The sequence below is a fragment of the Mastigoproctus giganteus genome, chromosome 11 (genome assembly GCF_048544385.1).
Source record: "Mastigoproctus giganteus isolate SK-2022 chromosome 11, ASM4854438v1, whole genome shotgun sequence".
In the NCBI taxonomy this organism is placed as follows: Eukaryota; Metazoa; Arthropoda; class Arachnida; order Uropygi; family Thelyphonidae; genus Mastigoproctus; species Mastigoproctus giganteus.
The window spans coordinates 58,406,685-58,424,087 of record NC_143585.1 but is presented as its reverse complement, the minus strand read 5'-3'; the positions used below and the strand labels follow the sequence as shown (position 1 = coordinate 58,424,087).

The 17,403-nt window shown below is 36.8% G+C and overlaps 1 protein-coding gene across 1 annotated transcript in view; it reads left to right on the top strand.

Annotated features, from left to right (window-relative positions):
* The window catches only part of UQCR-Q (Ubiquinol-cytochrome c reductase ubiquinone-binding protein), a 54,278-nt gene that overhangs the window by 2,664 nt on the left and 34,211 nt on the right, over positions 1 to 17,403 (top strand). Inside the window, exon 2 of the mRNA XM_090384828.1 lies at positions 13,872 to 14,040. Within this exon, the coding sequence (XP_090240954.1) occupies positions 13,887 to 14,040 (154 nt within the window). The 5' untranslated portion in view covers positions 13,872 to 13,886. The remainder of the gene's footprint in view (positions 1 to 13,871; positions 14,041 to 17,403) is intronic.

The following is a 17,403-nucleotide window of genomic DNA, read 5'->3' as shown; positions in this document are numbered from 1 at the left end:
GTGGGAAGAAGCAGCAGTGCGTAGCACACGCTTCTTGATTAGACTGGGGTTCGAGCCCGTCACCACCAAATACGGAAAGGTCAGGGATTGACCACCGCATATCCCGGAGCAATATGGCCTTAGTTGCTAATGCTCTTAAAAACCAAATAATAAATAACAGCTACGCACTGCTGCTACGGAGACGCCTTGGGACAGTGGTGAAGTGGCCAGAGTGGCACATAAGAAAATATAAAAGGAAGAAAAAATGAATGTTATTGTACTTTAAAAACTGATTTGTATTTCGTAGCCTTGATTATTATAGTTGAATTCATTGGTGCCGATCGCTTTACCGCTTCTCGTATTCTATCTTTCTCCTTTATTGTGTTCACCATTGCCAGTGACAAATCTGAATTCCACACGATGCTTGTTAATGTTTGGCCGTTTTCATACATCCTTATTATTTTAATTTTCTGATCTAACTCGATCGCTTTCCTTTTCTTGATAGATTTACTAGTACTGCTGTCACTTATTCTCTTAGTCGGCACCATGATAACAGTCAAAAGTAAATTTTCTGAAAAGAACTTCACGAGGTTAAGATGAAAACTCACTATTATCACTCCACATGAACCCACATTTTACTAAAGCACATTTCTGGAGGTCACTGCCATAAAACAATTTGCACTTTCTGGGTTACTGCACTTTTCTGTTAGTGCAATTAATTATAAAAGAGTAGTAAATCGATCTTATTGCATTTGCGATAATACCAATAGCTGGAATTCTGTGAGTTGTTACATTATGGTGAAATGTGTGTCCCTTTCACTTGAAATCTTCAGTCATATAAAAAAATTATAAATAATGTAATGTAAGTCCAAAGCTACATAAGTTGGGGACTTGCTGTATCGAAAAATGTTCAGCAACCTACTGAACTTTTCTGTTAGTGCTGGGTTACTGGGCCTTTCTGTTAGTGCAGGGGTGGCCAACAAGTCGATCGCGGCTTTAATTTTGGTCGATCATGACGAATTTTAAATATATATAAAAAAAGATCCCCAGGGGCTTACATCTTGTGAGTATGGGCTTGGCACATCCAGGATCCTGAGCTGGATATCATCATTCTTCTCTTTCTTGGTGATTCCCTTCTACTTCTGACTCTTGTTTTTTCTCTCAGTGTAATTCAGAAAGTTTTTCTTTTTTGCCTGGTGCAGCAGCCTCAGGCTTCCTTGCACCATATGGCTAATAATAATAATAATAATAAATAGATTAGTCGAAATGTAAATGTTTTATTATTATTAAAGGCCCCACTGCATACGATTATCACCAATCCGTTGAACCACGTGACTGCTCTTGTTGTCACGCAGCCACTAGGCTTGTCTTGTGAAAATTCACGTAGTTCATTGTGCAGAGCTTAGTGTATGTGTGGAATTCTTATTTAGCTTACTTAATATTAATAACTAAACTGTACTTATACATTAATTTGATTTGATTTAAAATTAATACTACGAAAAAAAGAGTAAAACGTATCGTTTTCATCAGGAGTGGGAACTAGAATACTTTTTTGTAATGATAAAAGAAAAATGTTGTTTGATTTGCAATGCTTCCGTGGCTATACCCAAAAAAGAGAAATTTAGAAAGGCACTTCAACGCACTCCATGGTAAATGCTAATCGGATTTTCTGATTAATAGCGACCTTAGAAAAAATAAATTAAAAGAAATTAAATCTATATTATTCGCACAACAAAATTTCTTTGTGACACCTAATTTACAATCTAAAGCAGTAACTGTGGCATCATTTAAAGTGAGTCATCTTCAAAAAAATGCAAACCATTTTCTGATGGTCAATTCATCAAAGACATTTTTAGAAATAGATTCTCTTTTTGAAAATTTTAAGAACAAAAATGAAATTAAAAATGCTCTTCAAGATCTGCAATTATCGCGAAATACTGTGATGCGATGCATTGTAAAAATGTGAGCATGCATGCTCATATTGCTAATGGTGTGTCCTTTTCTTTACAACTGGATGAATCTACAGACATCAGTGATACAGCTCAATTGCTCAATTTTATTCGTATGGATTTCGTTAAAAGAAAGAACTAGAGGTCTTGATATATTTAACGCATTCAAAAATTTTATTGAAAAAAATTTAATTACCACTATTTAAGCTTGTATCAATAACAACAGATGGAGCTAAAACAATGATGGGGCATCTTAACTGATTCATCGCATTGTGCCAAAAGGATGATGAATTCCCATATAATTTGAGTTACCACTGTATCATCCACCAACAAGTGTTAGCCAGCAAAAGATTAAATACTAAAAGTGTTTTGGACATAGCTTTCAAAATCGTGAATTCCATCGGAGGACAATCTCTTCAAAGGAGACTTTTTGAAATGCAGCTCAATGAAAATGAACCAGATCTGATATTACACACAGAATGTGTCCCCCCTTCAAAACATTGAGGTGTCTGAGTCGGAGTAAGTTTCTACAGAGATTTTGAAATTTGCTGAATGAAATTAAAAAATTTGTTTAACAAAGGGGATATGATTATCAGCAGCTGCAAGATAGGAAGTGGTTGTGTAATCTGGCTTTTTGGCAGATTTTACCAATATAGTTCAATATAATTCTTATCCATTTAATATCGACTTAGAGACGAAACAAACTGCAGAAAAAAATCACTGAGATTTTTCACACGGAGGAAATATTACTTGAAAATGAAATTATTATATTGCAAAACGATATCTTCCTAAAAGCCAGATCATTAGAAAAAGAGTTTTGGAAATACGTTTGCCGAGAAAAGTACTCAAATATGAAAAAAAAATGCAGTGAACTTTTAAATTCTTGTTTTGGTTCCACATATCTATGTGAATCCATCTTTTCATATTTTAAACAAAAAGACGAAGAATCGCTCTACTCTTACAGGCTCACATGCAGAAGACTCTTTACAGTTGGCCTTATCACAGTATATATCAGATTTTGATAGCTTGGCAGATAACATAACACACAAACTTCACATAAATTAAAAATTTAAATACATATGAATTTAAAATAAGAATTCTGAATTGTATTAAATTTTAAAATTTATAAACAACATTTTTCAATATGTGTTGATTAACTTTTTTAACCATGTGCAATGAAATTCTTGAGATGGTAGATCGCAGCACATTTTGAAGAAAAAATGTAGATCGCATCACAAATTAAGTTGGCAACCCATGTGTTAGTGCAATTAATTATAAACGGGTAGTAAATCAGTCTTATTGCATTTGCAATAATACCAATAGCTGGAATTCTGTGAGTTGTTACATTATGGTAAAATGCGTGTCCCTTCACTTGAAATCTTCAGTCATAAAAAAATTATAAATAATGTTATAAATAAAAAAAAATTATAAATAATAATAAATAATTATAAATAATGCTCAATGCTGATGGGATTCTTTCTCTAGCTCAGAAAAATCACCTGAGAGGGCATAAATTCAAATTGAGGAAAGACAGATGTAGGATAGACGTGCGGAAATTTGCCTTTAGCCAGCGGGTGGTTGGTTGGTGTTGTTATTGATAGCCTAAATAAGTTTAAGGCTCAGCTGGACAGGATTTTGAACGAACAGAGGGGTGAGGTGGAAGTGGGTTTTTTTTTTTTTTTTGGCTGATGCTGCATAAGCTTGCTTTCTTGCATCAAATGCCTCTACTAATGCTAATGTAATGTAAGTCCGAAGCTACGTAAGTCGGAGACTTGCTCTATCAAAAAATTTTCAGCAACCTACGTAAAAAGTATGGCGATAGATAGAAAAAACTTACCACATACTACTCGCGTGTCCAATGCTTCCCTTTATTTTTTACGATGTCGATTTTAAATCTAATAGCTTCCCTTTATTTTTTAAAATGACGTGTATGGTTTGCACCAACATTATAATGGTTCTTTACAACTTTAACGGATGCACAGTTTTCAAACTTTTGAATAAGTTCAAGTTTTTGTCTAATTCTCTTGTGTTTACCCATCATTTTCGCAATTTCTAAACAAAAAAAAAAATAGTTACTATTAAAAAAAAAAAAATTCCGACATTCCTGACTTAAATAACAAAACAAAATTTGTCCTTTTGCGGTGCGACGGAACACAACAATCACCGCGACGCACTAAAACAAACATTTCGTCTCCTTTTTTTTTTTTTTTTTTTTTTTGAGCTACGGGTGTAAAGCTAGCGGGTGTTTCAAGATAATAGACACAATAATCTCCTAATGACAACTTATAACACCGCTTCTTGTTGCTTATTTACAACTTGCAAAACATCTATTTATACCTATTCTAGTTATTACCAGAATTTTATGATTTTTTGTTGATTTCTTTTTTTTTTTTTTTTTTTTAATTTGGAGTCTTGAAGTGTCCTGGTTAATCCGATCCCAGTAAATCAAGAGTCTGCTGTACCTCATGGACTAATGTTATAAATGGAGTCTCCTGGGGTTTGGTGTTGGGCCCACTGTTGTTTTGCATATTTATTAATGATATTGATGAAGGTATATCAGACTTAATGTTGAAGTTTGCAGTTGATAAAAAGGTTGGCAGGGTTGTTAATAACAATAATGGCAGTATGCTATTGCAACAGGATCTAGAAAATTTAGGGCGATAGGCTGAGAAGTGGCAACTGAAGTTTAACACTAACAAATGCAAAGTATTGCATATGGGTAGAAGTAACCCCCAGAGAAACGTACCAACTGTGTGGTACTACACTTAGGGCGGTAGAAAATGAAAAAGATCTGGAAGTAATTGTGCAGTCAGATATGAAGTTTTCTGATCAATGCAGATAGGCTGCCAGAGCAGGTCATGGGGTATTGTCAATAATATACAGGAATTTTTCTAGTAGGGAAAAGGAGGTGATTATCCCTTTCTATGAGGCAATGGTCAGGCCAAGTCTTGAGTACTGTTCAGGTCTGGAGGCCTCATTTTAGGAAGGATGTACAGTTGCTTGAGCGTGTACAGAGAAGGGCAACAAGATTGGTGAGGGGAACAAAGGGGTCCTTTTACCAAGAAAGGCTTAAGTTCTACAAATTGCAGCGGCTGGAGACTAGGCACCTGCTAGGTGATCTGATTGAAGTGTATAAGGCCTCGAATGGGTTGAGTACACTGAATTCCAATGGGACTCTTCTGCTTGCTCAGATTATGAATCTAAGGGACATAAATTCAAATTGAGGAAAGATAGTTGTAGAGGCCTCCATAGCCGAGTGGGCAGGAGTGGGAGTGCAGTAGCACACGCTCTTTGAGTAGACCGGGGTTCAAGCCCCTGACTGCTGAATACGGTCGATCTGCCAACCCGCACTGGACCAGCGTGGCAGATTATGGTCCATTTCCCTCAGCATGAATTGTTGAGGAGGCTTCCACCCTGCAGTGGGTTGATAATGGCTGCACTTTACTTTTTTAGTTGTAGAATAGATGTGTGGAAATTTGCCTTTAGCCAGTGGGTGGTTAATTGCTGGAACAAACTTCCATCTGTCGTTGTGGAAGTTGATAACTTATATAAATCCAAGGTGAGACTGGAATAACCTTTAGAGGGAATTGATGTATGAAATTGGGTTTTTTTTTTTTTTTTTGGCTGATGCTACATAAGCTCATCCGCATGCTTTCTTGCATCACATGCCTCCATTACTACTATTGGCAGGTGAAGGCACCTCGCACTCATTACTTTTTTCCTTCTCCTCCTCACTCGCATGTTACATGTGGATGTCACGTGACATCACAAACTGTCAGAGCTGAAAGGAAGAAAAATAAATGGCAATAGGGAACAAAAATTAGGTGAATATAAATGCAAAATTTTTTAAAACAAGTAGCAAAAATTAACTGCAGACAACCACTGATACTTTTTGCCCATACGTTGCTGGATGATTTCAAGTGCATTAAAAATCAGAATTTGCTCACGCATGTCTACAAAAATGCTTTTTGTTTATTATTTTATTTTTCAGTGCTGCCACCCCCAAATCCGTGTTTTTGTGACTAGTCGATTCCATGTGTATTAGTAAAGAGAATTTCTCATGCAAGTCTACAAATATGCTTCTTTTTTTTACTATTTTTCTGGTGGGGGCTGCTTCCCCCACACTTCCCCTGCTATCAACAGAATCTTTTTAATAACTAATTCAATAACTATGAAACACAATCAAATCATTAAAAAACTACTACTTGAACACAAAGAAAACTCATCTCGTCAATCCTGGCATGCCGGCTCGTCCACTTCATAAACTCCAATTACAGCCTTACATCCATCCTTCTCCAAACCATACAACATTTTCGCAGTCACTCGCTCCATTGGGTTGAACACAATAATAAATAAGAAAAACGCAGAATTTTGACAGCAGCAGAGCAGAATATATGATAGTAGTACGACGGCAATGACAAACCATAACCAAGCACGATAATGACTAAACACAACGAAACAAAGCAAATGATATTTTCACAATTACTGCTAAAATCAGCGAATTTGCATCCAATCAGATAATCAGAAAGGCAAATTACGCATTCATTATAATCACCCACTCACAGAATTCGACCAGACAATCACTCCGTTCCCTGGCCATGACCGCAATGCGGTGACTAGGTATACCCATAAAATGGAGTATAACTAAATAAATATTTTTAATAGAATGAGTAGTAAAATTTATGATCCAACAGTATTACCCTTAACAGTGTGGGGTCTCAGCATCCCAGCAGAGCTCAGAATGGACATTAGAATGTCCTTCCATTGCATTACTTTGCATTGTGTACTTTTTGATTGCTAAGGGTAAGATATTTTATTAACCAATGATCCATTTAATAAAATGTTCCCTTTTGACCCCTGGATTCCAGCCAGATTTCTTTCTCCCACAATTTTTGTCTGTGTTATACTTTCCTTCTCTCCTCCCTATTCAGATACAGTACAAGGTAACATCAAGTCAGACCAAAACTTGCCTAGGAAAGTATCAGTACTGTATACCCATTCTGTGTATAGTTTACAGCAATATTAAACCTTACTATGGGGACTGACTCATACAGTCCCCATTTTTTTTTTTTTATTATTATTATTATTAATTTTTGTAGTACTTTTTGTTTATATTTTATTTTAGTTTCTCCATCAAACAAAATATAACATGACTTCATAAATTTTGGCTGGTGATCAAGCATTCCAGAATTTGATGAAGATAGTGGAAGATTAGCATTAGTAGAGGCATATGATGCAAGAAAGCAAGCTTATGCAGCATCAGCACAAAAAAACCCCTCCCATTTCACCCCTCCATTTGTTCCAAATGCCTTTCCAGCTCAGCCTTAAATTTATATAGGCTGTTAGCGTCCACAACAAAAGATGGAAGCCTGTTCCACCAATCAACTACCCGCTAATTAAAGGCAAATTTCCACACCTTTATTCTACAAATGTCTTTCCTCAATTTGAAACTGCCCCCTCAGGTTCATAGTCTGAGCAAGAGAAAGAATCCCATATGAATATGATAGTATTTTAAATTCAAAATACACTTTAATAAAGCTTTTAAAACCAGAAGTGATGTGTTACATCACAAAAGTTGGCACTAATTTAGTGCACCACGAGTCACCATTGATTCATCAGTGTAACTTACATAAAATTAATATTGATCTGTGTATTACTGTTTTCAGCATAGAGAGACAATCCACCAGTGGATTGTCTCTCTCTCCCTCTCTCTCTCTCTCTCACCAACTGATTTTCTTGGAAGATCTTGGGAGGCAATTTGTTGAATCATAAATGGCCAACCGGGCTAGCCAGGTGGGTAAAGTACCTGCCTGGCAACCCAAAGGTCTCGGGCTTGGATCAGAGTAAAATGCAAAAACTTTGGGAGGTGCATTATGGCCACAGAAGCCAATGTGCCAACAACTAACAAAAAAAAAAAAAAAAATCATAAATGAATGAATAATTTAATTCCAAGCTTCCCAGCTTTGCATAACCATCAGCCACATCTAAATAGATAATTGTTAAAAAATGAAGGTACTCAGAATAACTTCAAGGCAGAACTAGACAAACATTTGGAGTGAATGAATGGGGGAAGTGGGAAGTTTTTTTTTTTGGCTGATGCTAATAAGAGAAAGAAATGTGTAATGCATCCATGAAATAGGAAAACTCTAAAATTTCAGTGTTCGTTGCTTTCCAAAACAAAGATTCTGTCAACTTCAAATGGAAGATATTATCTAGTAGGAAATCCAAAAAATTTATTTGCCTACAACTATTGAAGAAACCAAAAAATTGCATAAATTACTTTCCTTTGATTGTATTCCCTGATGATAGTTATCTGCAGAGCCAGCAGAAGGGTTTTGAGCACCCTAGGCGAGACTTAAAATTTGCGCCGCAGTTCTATTCTGTTCATAATGTCGTAAAACCATAAAGAGAATTATGTTATAAATCAATCTCTTTTTCATTAAATATATTCTTAATATTTGATAAAATATTTAGATAATGTTATTTCTTTATTTAGAAATAATTATTACCTTATTTAATTTAAATAATTATTTTTTTTAACCACTAAAAAAACTAACATTTTGTTGGAATGCACCCCTAGAACCTTTGCATCTTAGGCGACTGCCTAGGTTCGCCTAATAGACAGACTGGCTCTGGTTACCTATACTCATCGCTTTGAATAATATAAAGTTTGTATGTGAGAGATGAATAATTTTAAATGTACATATTTTATACTAGACTATGTTAAAATATGAAATTGCTTTCTGCTTTTCCAATTTCAGCACTGTGGTATAAACAATGCACATATTATGAATAAGAAAGTGTTTAATCCGTGTCTTATCTTGGGTTGTGGATTGATCATCTGTTTAATTGTTCAAATATACAAGTTCAGGTAACCCTCGTATAACACGGTAGTTTGGTTCCTACAAATTCTCGTGTAATGCAAAACCATGTTATACGGGAGTAAGAACCAGTACAAAAAAGGGGGGTTTATGTTCCAAAAGCTAACAAAAATACACCTTTTTTTTTTTTTTTTTTTATAACCATCGGAAACTTGATTTTTATAATAGTAATAACTGAACAAATGTCTAACCTTACAAACGGTGATACATATATCTCAGATAATTTACGTTCATTTAATTTTCTTCCTCTTCATTGCTGCTAAGCACGTTCAAACGAGAACATTTTCTCTGTTGCAAAATATCTTCACCTTCTGAACTTTCTTCTGCAGCATCTATATTTCGTGTATCTTCTGCTCTCTTTAAAAAATCAGTAATCTGAGTTTATTTGCTTTTGCTTGATAGATCTTTGTAAATTTCTTGGCATGTGTCTAAACAATTTTGAAACTCCTTTTTGAACTTTGTGCTCCTTTCAGTAGAAGGATCTGCATTCAAAAATAAGATTCTAATTGCTTGGCTAAGTTTATGCCTTCCCATATGCTTTTTAGTGTAAAATTTGGAACTTCAGAATTTTCAACTGCGCTATCATCATCTGAATTGATTTAGTTTTCCTCCGATGCCATTTCCACCAAATCCGCTTCACCAGCCTCTTTTTCTTCCAATAATTTGTGAACATCTTCAGTAGTCATATCATCAATACCTTCCCTTACTACTGACTTAGCAAGTTCTACTATCACACCGATTCCATTTTCTGTCAGTTCAACCATATTTCCTGAATGCATTGACTCTGGCCATACATTTTTCCAACACGCATTTAATGTTGATGGTTTTGCTTCTTTGAGCGATAAAGCTATGATTCCGATACAGCCCACAATTGAAAAATGTTTCCATGACTCCATCACTTCAATAAATTTGGAATCAATTTTTTTCAAAATCCATTGTAACGATTTTCTGATGTGATGAGTTTTAAAGGTAGATATAATGCCTTGATCTAACGGCTGAATTAAAGAAGTTATATTAAGTGGTAAGAACATTACTTCAACTTTTGGATGACTTAAACCTTTTGGATGGCCTGGCGTATTATCCAATAGTAATAAAACTTTGAAATCTAGATTTTTCCACTTTTAATACTTTTCCACAAAGCTTGCACAAAACAATTTTGAAACTAGTCTTTAAACAAATTGGTAGTTACCCAAGCTTTTTTATTTGCTTTCCAATATACCAGTAACACATTTTTATTTACACTTTTCATTACACAAGGATTAGAGGATCTATAAACCACCATAGATTTTATCGTGTAATCTCCTGATGCATTACTGCACATAATGTTACACAATCTTTTGATGCCTTTAAAACCTGGTACAGTTTTCTCTTTTTGAAATAAACGTTCTGTTGGGTATTTTTTTCCACTATCAAAGACCTGTCTCATCGGCATTGAAAACTTGATGTGGTGTGTATCCTTGCTCTTCGATAATTTTTTGAAATTCCTCTGCATACTTCTTGGCAGCTTCATTATCAGCTGATGCACTTTCACCTTGAATTCTTATGTTATGTAACAAGAAGCAGTTTTTAAATCGCTCAACAAACACGATATGCAAGTGAGATGTGGAGTAAAGAGTTTCTGAAAATTTATTTATGTTTTTTATATGATTGAATATTTCATGGAAGGGGAAACACTTTTCACCATAATAACGTGAAAACCCACAGAATTCCAGCTATCAGTGCTATCGTAAATGCAATAAGATCAAGTTTGCCTGTTTATAATTGATTGCACTAACAGAAAAGCCCAATAAACCGGAAACTACAAATTGTTTTTATTGTTTTATGGTATGGTAGTGACCTCCAGAAATGTGCTTTAGAAAAATATCACGAAGGTGATAACGACTAGCCAGTCAACAGCAGAGATTCACAAAAAGGAATTGAAACAGAAAAATTACATCCAACATAATAGCAGGGTTTTTCCAGCACAAAAGCTCAAAATGCTTATGGTAATGACCCAGAAATGTGTCCTTTAGAAAAATATCACGAAGGTGATAACAACTAGCAAGTCAACAGTGGGGATTCACAAAAAGGAATTGAAACATTGAAAAATTACATCCAACATACACTGATGAGCCAAAACATTATGACCACCTACCTAATATGATGTTGGTCCTCCACGTGCAGCCAAAACAGCTCGTACCCGGTGAGGCATGGACGCTACAAGATTTCTAAATGTGTCTTGTGGTATCTGGTACCAACCTGTAACCAGCAGATCCTTTAACTCCTATAAGGTCCATGGTTGAGACTCAGATCAGAGTTGCTGTTCCAACACAAACCACAGATGCTTATTGGGATTGATGTCTTGGGAATTTGGAGACCAGGGCAATACCTGGAAGTCTTCCTCAAGTTCCCTGAACCAGTCTTGAACAATCTGGGCAGTGTGGCATGGCGCATTATCCTGCTGAAAGACAACACTACCAGAGGGTAAGTCAGTTGCCATGAAAGGATGTACCTGGTCAGCAATGATGTTTAGATAGGTGTAGACGTCAGCGTGCCTGGCACATGGAAAACTGGACCCAGGGTATCCCAGCAGAACATCGTCCAAAACATGACACCACCAGCTTGTTTTCTTCCCACGCTGCATCCAGGTGCCATCACTTACCCAAGTAAACGATGAACATGTACCCGGCCGTCCACATGGTGCAACAGGAAACATGATTCATCGGACCAGACAACCTTCTTCCAATTACTCAAGGTCCAGTTTCGATGCTCACGTGCCCATTGTAGACACTTGCCGGTGAACCGTGGTTAGCATGGGCACTTGGAGCGGCCTGCAGCTACGCAGCCCAATTTTCAGCATGGTTCGATGTACTGTGTGTTGTGACACATTACTCCCGTCACCAGCATTCCAATTACTGGTGAGTTCCACTGTCGCCCATCTGTTGCCATGTACCATGTGGGAGAGCCTTCGCTCACCTCGAGCATCGATGAGTCATGATCATCCAACACCTCGCCGGCTGTTCATGGGTTCCCCCTCCTCGGACCACTTTCGTTAGGTACTGACCACAGCTGACCATGAGCATCCCACCAGCCATGCCGTTTCGGATATGCTCTGACCCAGTCATCTGGCCATTACAATTTGGCCTTTGTCAAACTCGCTTAAGCCCACTGCTTTTCCCATCTGAAGAACAAGAGTAACACTGATTAACTGAGCTCGGTATGAGGTGTTTTTTATACCGTGTCCCAACCCACGCACGCGCTGTATTTCACCTGCAGTTGCTTCGATTTGCATAACGACTCGCTGGTCATAATGTTTTGGCTTGTCGATGTAATAGCAGGGTTTTCCCAGCACTAAAGCTCAAAAATACTGTGTTATGCAAGGTTTCCCACAATTCTCTAAGAGAATTGTGGGAAATTATTCTGACCATGTTAGAACGAAACAGTGTTATATAAGTACCGTGTTGTGTGAGGATTGCCACAATTTATCAATCGTGTTAGAGCAAAACCATGTTGTTAAGTGCCGTTTTACAGTGGTTGCCTATATATCTATCTTGCAATGTGAATTGTTCACTTTCTTGTTTTCTTTTATTGATTTTAAGGATAAGATAGTAGATCCTTAATGAAATAGCAATTAATATCTGAGCAAGAGCTACAAAAACAAATTGAACATCATACATAATCTTAAAAGATAAATGATTGTGGATATTCTTCCAGTGATGAAAGCTAAGGCTGCCACTTGGCAGTCTAAAATACTGATGGAACTGATATTTGGGTCCCCACTTATTAGTTAAGTACATCAAATTTTGACAAAATCTGGTTGTTCTTTGGTAACTAGATCTGCTTGAAACTTCACACACTTGTAGGACTATTTGCAGCCCAATTATATTTCCCATGTGCAAGATAAAAAAATACTGTGTGGAATGACCAACCAGGAATTTGTATTAGAAAAATGATGCAAGGAAATGTGCTTATGCAACATCAACTAAAAAATAATAAAATATAAAAAGGAACCAGCATCACTTTTCCTCCTTTAATTTACCTATTTCTCTGAAGTATTTAATCCCTCCTTAAATATAGATACTCTTTCAATTCCAGAATAGTAGAGAGGAGTTTATTCCAACGTTCAAGCACGCTCTCATTAACCTGGTTGCACCAGCGAATTTCTGCTCCAAAAGTTAGACATCTTCACATACAGTTATTATGGCTAAGGGCTTTTCTTCCCAATCAGTAATGCTTTCTGGCTTTGTAACATTGAAGCATCATCTGGAATCAAACTGTCAACATGCGTGTTTTGCATTTCATCCAGTGGCACTCATGTTAGTGACAAGTTGGTGTCCAATTGCATGCATTTGTTGAAGTGTGAGGGTTTTGATTAAAACTAAAGGGATTTTAACTTCAAAAATGAATAAAAAATTGATTTTTCACAGTTGCGTTTAGAAAAGATTGAAAATAAAGGTGGCATCAAAAAGTGAACAATTTGAATTATTTTTTTGTTGATTTTTCAAATGCCGTGAAAAATAAACAAAAAATATATCTGGGGTTAAAGTGATCCCACCCACCAACACACATACAGAGTAAGAACAACCCTTCGCACTACTGGTGAACTGGTTAATGATATCTGAAAAACTCAACCTTTGAAATGCAGAGTTTTTCCATTGGACTTGACACATGTTCTGTGACTGATTCATTTCTAATGTCCCTTTCCCCCCCCCCCACTGGTTGTTGACCTGCTTTCCTATAAACTGGGATCGGCACCATTAGCCAGACCACATAGGCATTGTAGGTATAATTTTTAGCTCTGAGACATCGAGAATTAGTTATCAAACATTAAGTAATGATGATAATTGGATGATGATAATTGAAATTTTGTATTATTATTTACTAGGTAATCAGAATAAAATCTTACCTTCTTTTGGAAAAATTAGCAATATCACCTTTATTCTGAACAAATAATATATTTATTAATTTAATTACCAAATCTGACAGAAAAAAAATTATGTACTTATTTTAGCAAACTACAGTGTTCAGAGTTCTTTTTATCTTAAAAAAAAAAATGTTATTCTAATTTCTTCCAACAATTGAGGTTACCTGAAGGAAGATGGGAGTACAGTTTGGTCATCTAACCAAGATTAAAGGAATGATCTATTATAGATTGTCACCATATGAGCAAAAGGCATTTGCTGGATTCTTTTCAAAAGGATTTCCTAACTTGTTAAGAAGAATTAGAAGCGAGATATTCTATATTGCACCTCGTACGTAAGATTTACCTAATACTTTTGTGTTGGTTAAATTCAAACAAACTTGACTTCATATTTTTTGTTAAATATTATAATTTTATAAGATCTTAATGTAATTTGAGTGTGGAAGTATTATAAAAATAGACCAGAGAATTGAGTAAACATTTATTGGTATATACAGTAGTTGAAATGTATGTTTATAGTTGTTGTGACATTTGTTCTCTAAGTAGTGCTATTATGTAAGCACTACTATATATATAAGCAGTATGGCAAATAAGTAATAGTGCTATTATATATAAGTAGTATGGTGAATTGGTTTTCAAAATATGATTATATTTAAAGCATTTGTTTTGAATAACAACTATAATATTTAAATAGTGCTTCAGAAACTCATTATAAACATTTTACTTTTTGTAGACAGCAGGCTTTCAACAACCACTAATAAATGCCAGGGCCTTACATTCTTTTATAGCATTAGCATTAGTACAGGCATATGATGCAAAAAAGCAGGCTTATGCAGCATCAGCCAAAAAAAAAAAAAAAAAATACTCTCATTTCATCCCTCCGTTTGTTCCAAATATCTGTCCAACTCAGCCTTAAATTTATTTAGGCTATCAACTTCCACAACAAAGGATGGAAGTCTGTTCCACCAACCAACTACCTGCTGGCTAAAGAAAAACTTCCGCACATCTATCCTACATCTGTTTTTCCTCAATTTGAATTTATGACCTCCCAGGTGATTATTCTGAGCAAGAGGAAGAATCCCATCAGCATTGAGCATGCTCAAACTATTCAAAGCTTTGTGAACCTCAATCAGATCACCTCGCAAGTGCCTAGTCTTGGGAAACTGTAAGTTGCAAAACTTAAGCCTTTCTTTGTAAGAGCAACCCTTTATTCCATTCACTAATCTTGTTGCCCTTCTCTGTACTCGTTCCAACAGCTCTACATCCTTCTTAAAATTAGGCCTCCAGACCTGTATACAGTACTCAAGGTGTGGCCTGATCATTGCTTTATACAAGGGTATAATCACCTCCTTATCCCTGCTAGAAAAATTTCTGTATATCATTGACAAGATACCATGATCTACTCTTGCAGACAGTCTGCACTTCTCAGAAAACTTCATATCTGCCTGCACAATACCCCAGGTCCTTTTCATTCTCTACCACTGTCAGTGTAGTACCATAGAGTTGATACATTACTCTGGGGTTACTGCATCCCATGTAGTACTTTACATTTGTCAATGATAAACTTCATTTGCCACCTCTCAGCCCATCTGCTCAACTTTTCTAGATCCTGTTGTTGTAGTGTCCTTAACAACCCTGCCAACCTTCATATCGTCTGCAAACTTGGATATTAAGCTTGATATACCATCATCAACAGTAGCATAGCTACCCTTTTTCAGGCGTGGAGGCCAAAAACATGTTCGGGCCCCTACTTAATTAATGGAAATTGCAAAAACAGTAGATAGCCAAAGACGCTAGGCCCTCTAAAGGACCAGGGCCCGGAGGCAATTGCTTTGCCTGCCTACATGATATTGATGATCAGTAGCGTAGCTACTGATCATCAATATCATACTATAATAATTAATGATAGACACCAGCCAGGAATTAAACTAAAAATTTACTATACAATGAAATAATATACAATGAAATATGATGCAAATAAAATAAAACACTGATTAAATTATAGTTAAAATATAGTTAAAAACAATAAAATTAATTAAAATAAACTAGGTTAAAAGCGATAAAACAATACAATCTGGAGCTTTCGGAGAACTGCCGTCTCCTTCTTCAGCATACTACCAGTGCTACAACACATCCTTAAGTAGCCGGTCCATGGCACTCATGCACGTGATCATCAGACACATGATCTACATTCTCCATGCGCGTATCGGAAATGGAAGTGGCTCGGGAGCGTGTCAAACAGAAACGGTCATCCCTTCTGAGGACAACTGCCTCAAACAGGGGGTGTAAACGGATCCCCCTGTCCCTATTAATAGTATTGTGACTGGATGAACCGATTCGCAAGCTCTCGAGCCACTTGCGTTCCCAAAATCCATGGGCGCGGTCGGTAATGACCGCGTCTTCAGGGGAGATCCGATGCTGCTTTTCCCAGAAATGCTCTGCCACAGCAGACCTCGCATAGTTAGCAGTCTTGATAGCGGTCGTGTGTTCCCCCAGACGGTCCTTTAAACGTCGGCCCGTTTCCCCCACATAACACTCCTCACAATCCGGGCACTTAATCTCGTAGACCACATTGCTAGTATGGTCCTGGGCTACGGGATCTTTAACTTGGGATATCACTGTGTGCAACCTCCGACCCGGAAGTTGCACACAGCGAGTCTGGCACTCCCGCAATGCCCGTACAATATGTTCTGAAAGGCCCGGATAGTAAGGAATGTATGCAGTAGCCACAGGGGCAGGCCACTCCCTACGATTGGACTCAACCCTATGAATATATTTGTCCAAGACCCTCTGGGGGTATCCACATTTCCTGAGGTCTGCCGTGACTTTGCAAATTTCTATTTCCTTTTCTTCAGGGGTACTACAGTGGGTCCCCACCCTATTCAACAATGCCCTGGCTACACTGTTCTTATGATGACAAGCCTGTGCTGAGCTATAATGAACAAATTGGCCACGGCACATAGGCTTTCTATAGATCGTTGTTTTTAATCTAGATCCATCTCTGCTCACCAAGACATCCAGAAACGGGAGGGACCCAGCTTCTTCCACCTCCGAGGTAAATTGTATAAATGTGCTACTTAAGGATGTGTTGTAGCACTGGTAGTATGCTGAAGAAGGAGACGGCAGTTCTCCGAAAGCTCCAGATTGTATTGTTTTATCGCTTTTAACCTAGTTTATTTTAATTAATTTTATTGTTTTTAACTATATTTTAACTATAATTTAATCAGTGTTTTATTTTATTTGCATCATATTTCATTGTATATTATTTCATTGTATAGTAAATTTTTAGTTTAATTCCTGGCTGGTGTCTATCATTAATTATTATAGTATGGAAATTCCCAGCCCCATAGGCCTGTTTCAAGATATAGTGAATAATTATGGCCATTTGATGCTTCGACACATCCGCGAGTACCAGAAAATTAGCATAGCTGAAGCTAAACAGAAGCAACATCTGAGATTTGCTCATAGGTGCAAAACACATGAGCTGGTTCCACATGGCTTTCGGGTGAGAATGCCTTTCAATGATGACCATCTGGGGAGAGTTACTAAGATCTATCAAAGAAAAGTTCTAAGTATTTGGATTTCTAAATTACATAATGATCTGAGAGGTATTAGAAGTCGTATTGGACTGAAGTTGGAATACATCAGTACCAATTTAACCCCAGTGCATGGTGCGTTGGTCTTGAGAGTAGTG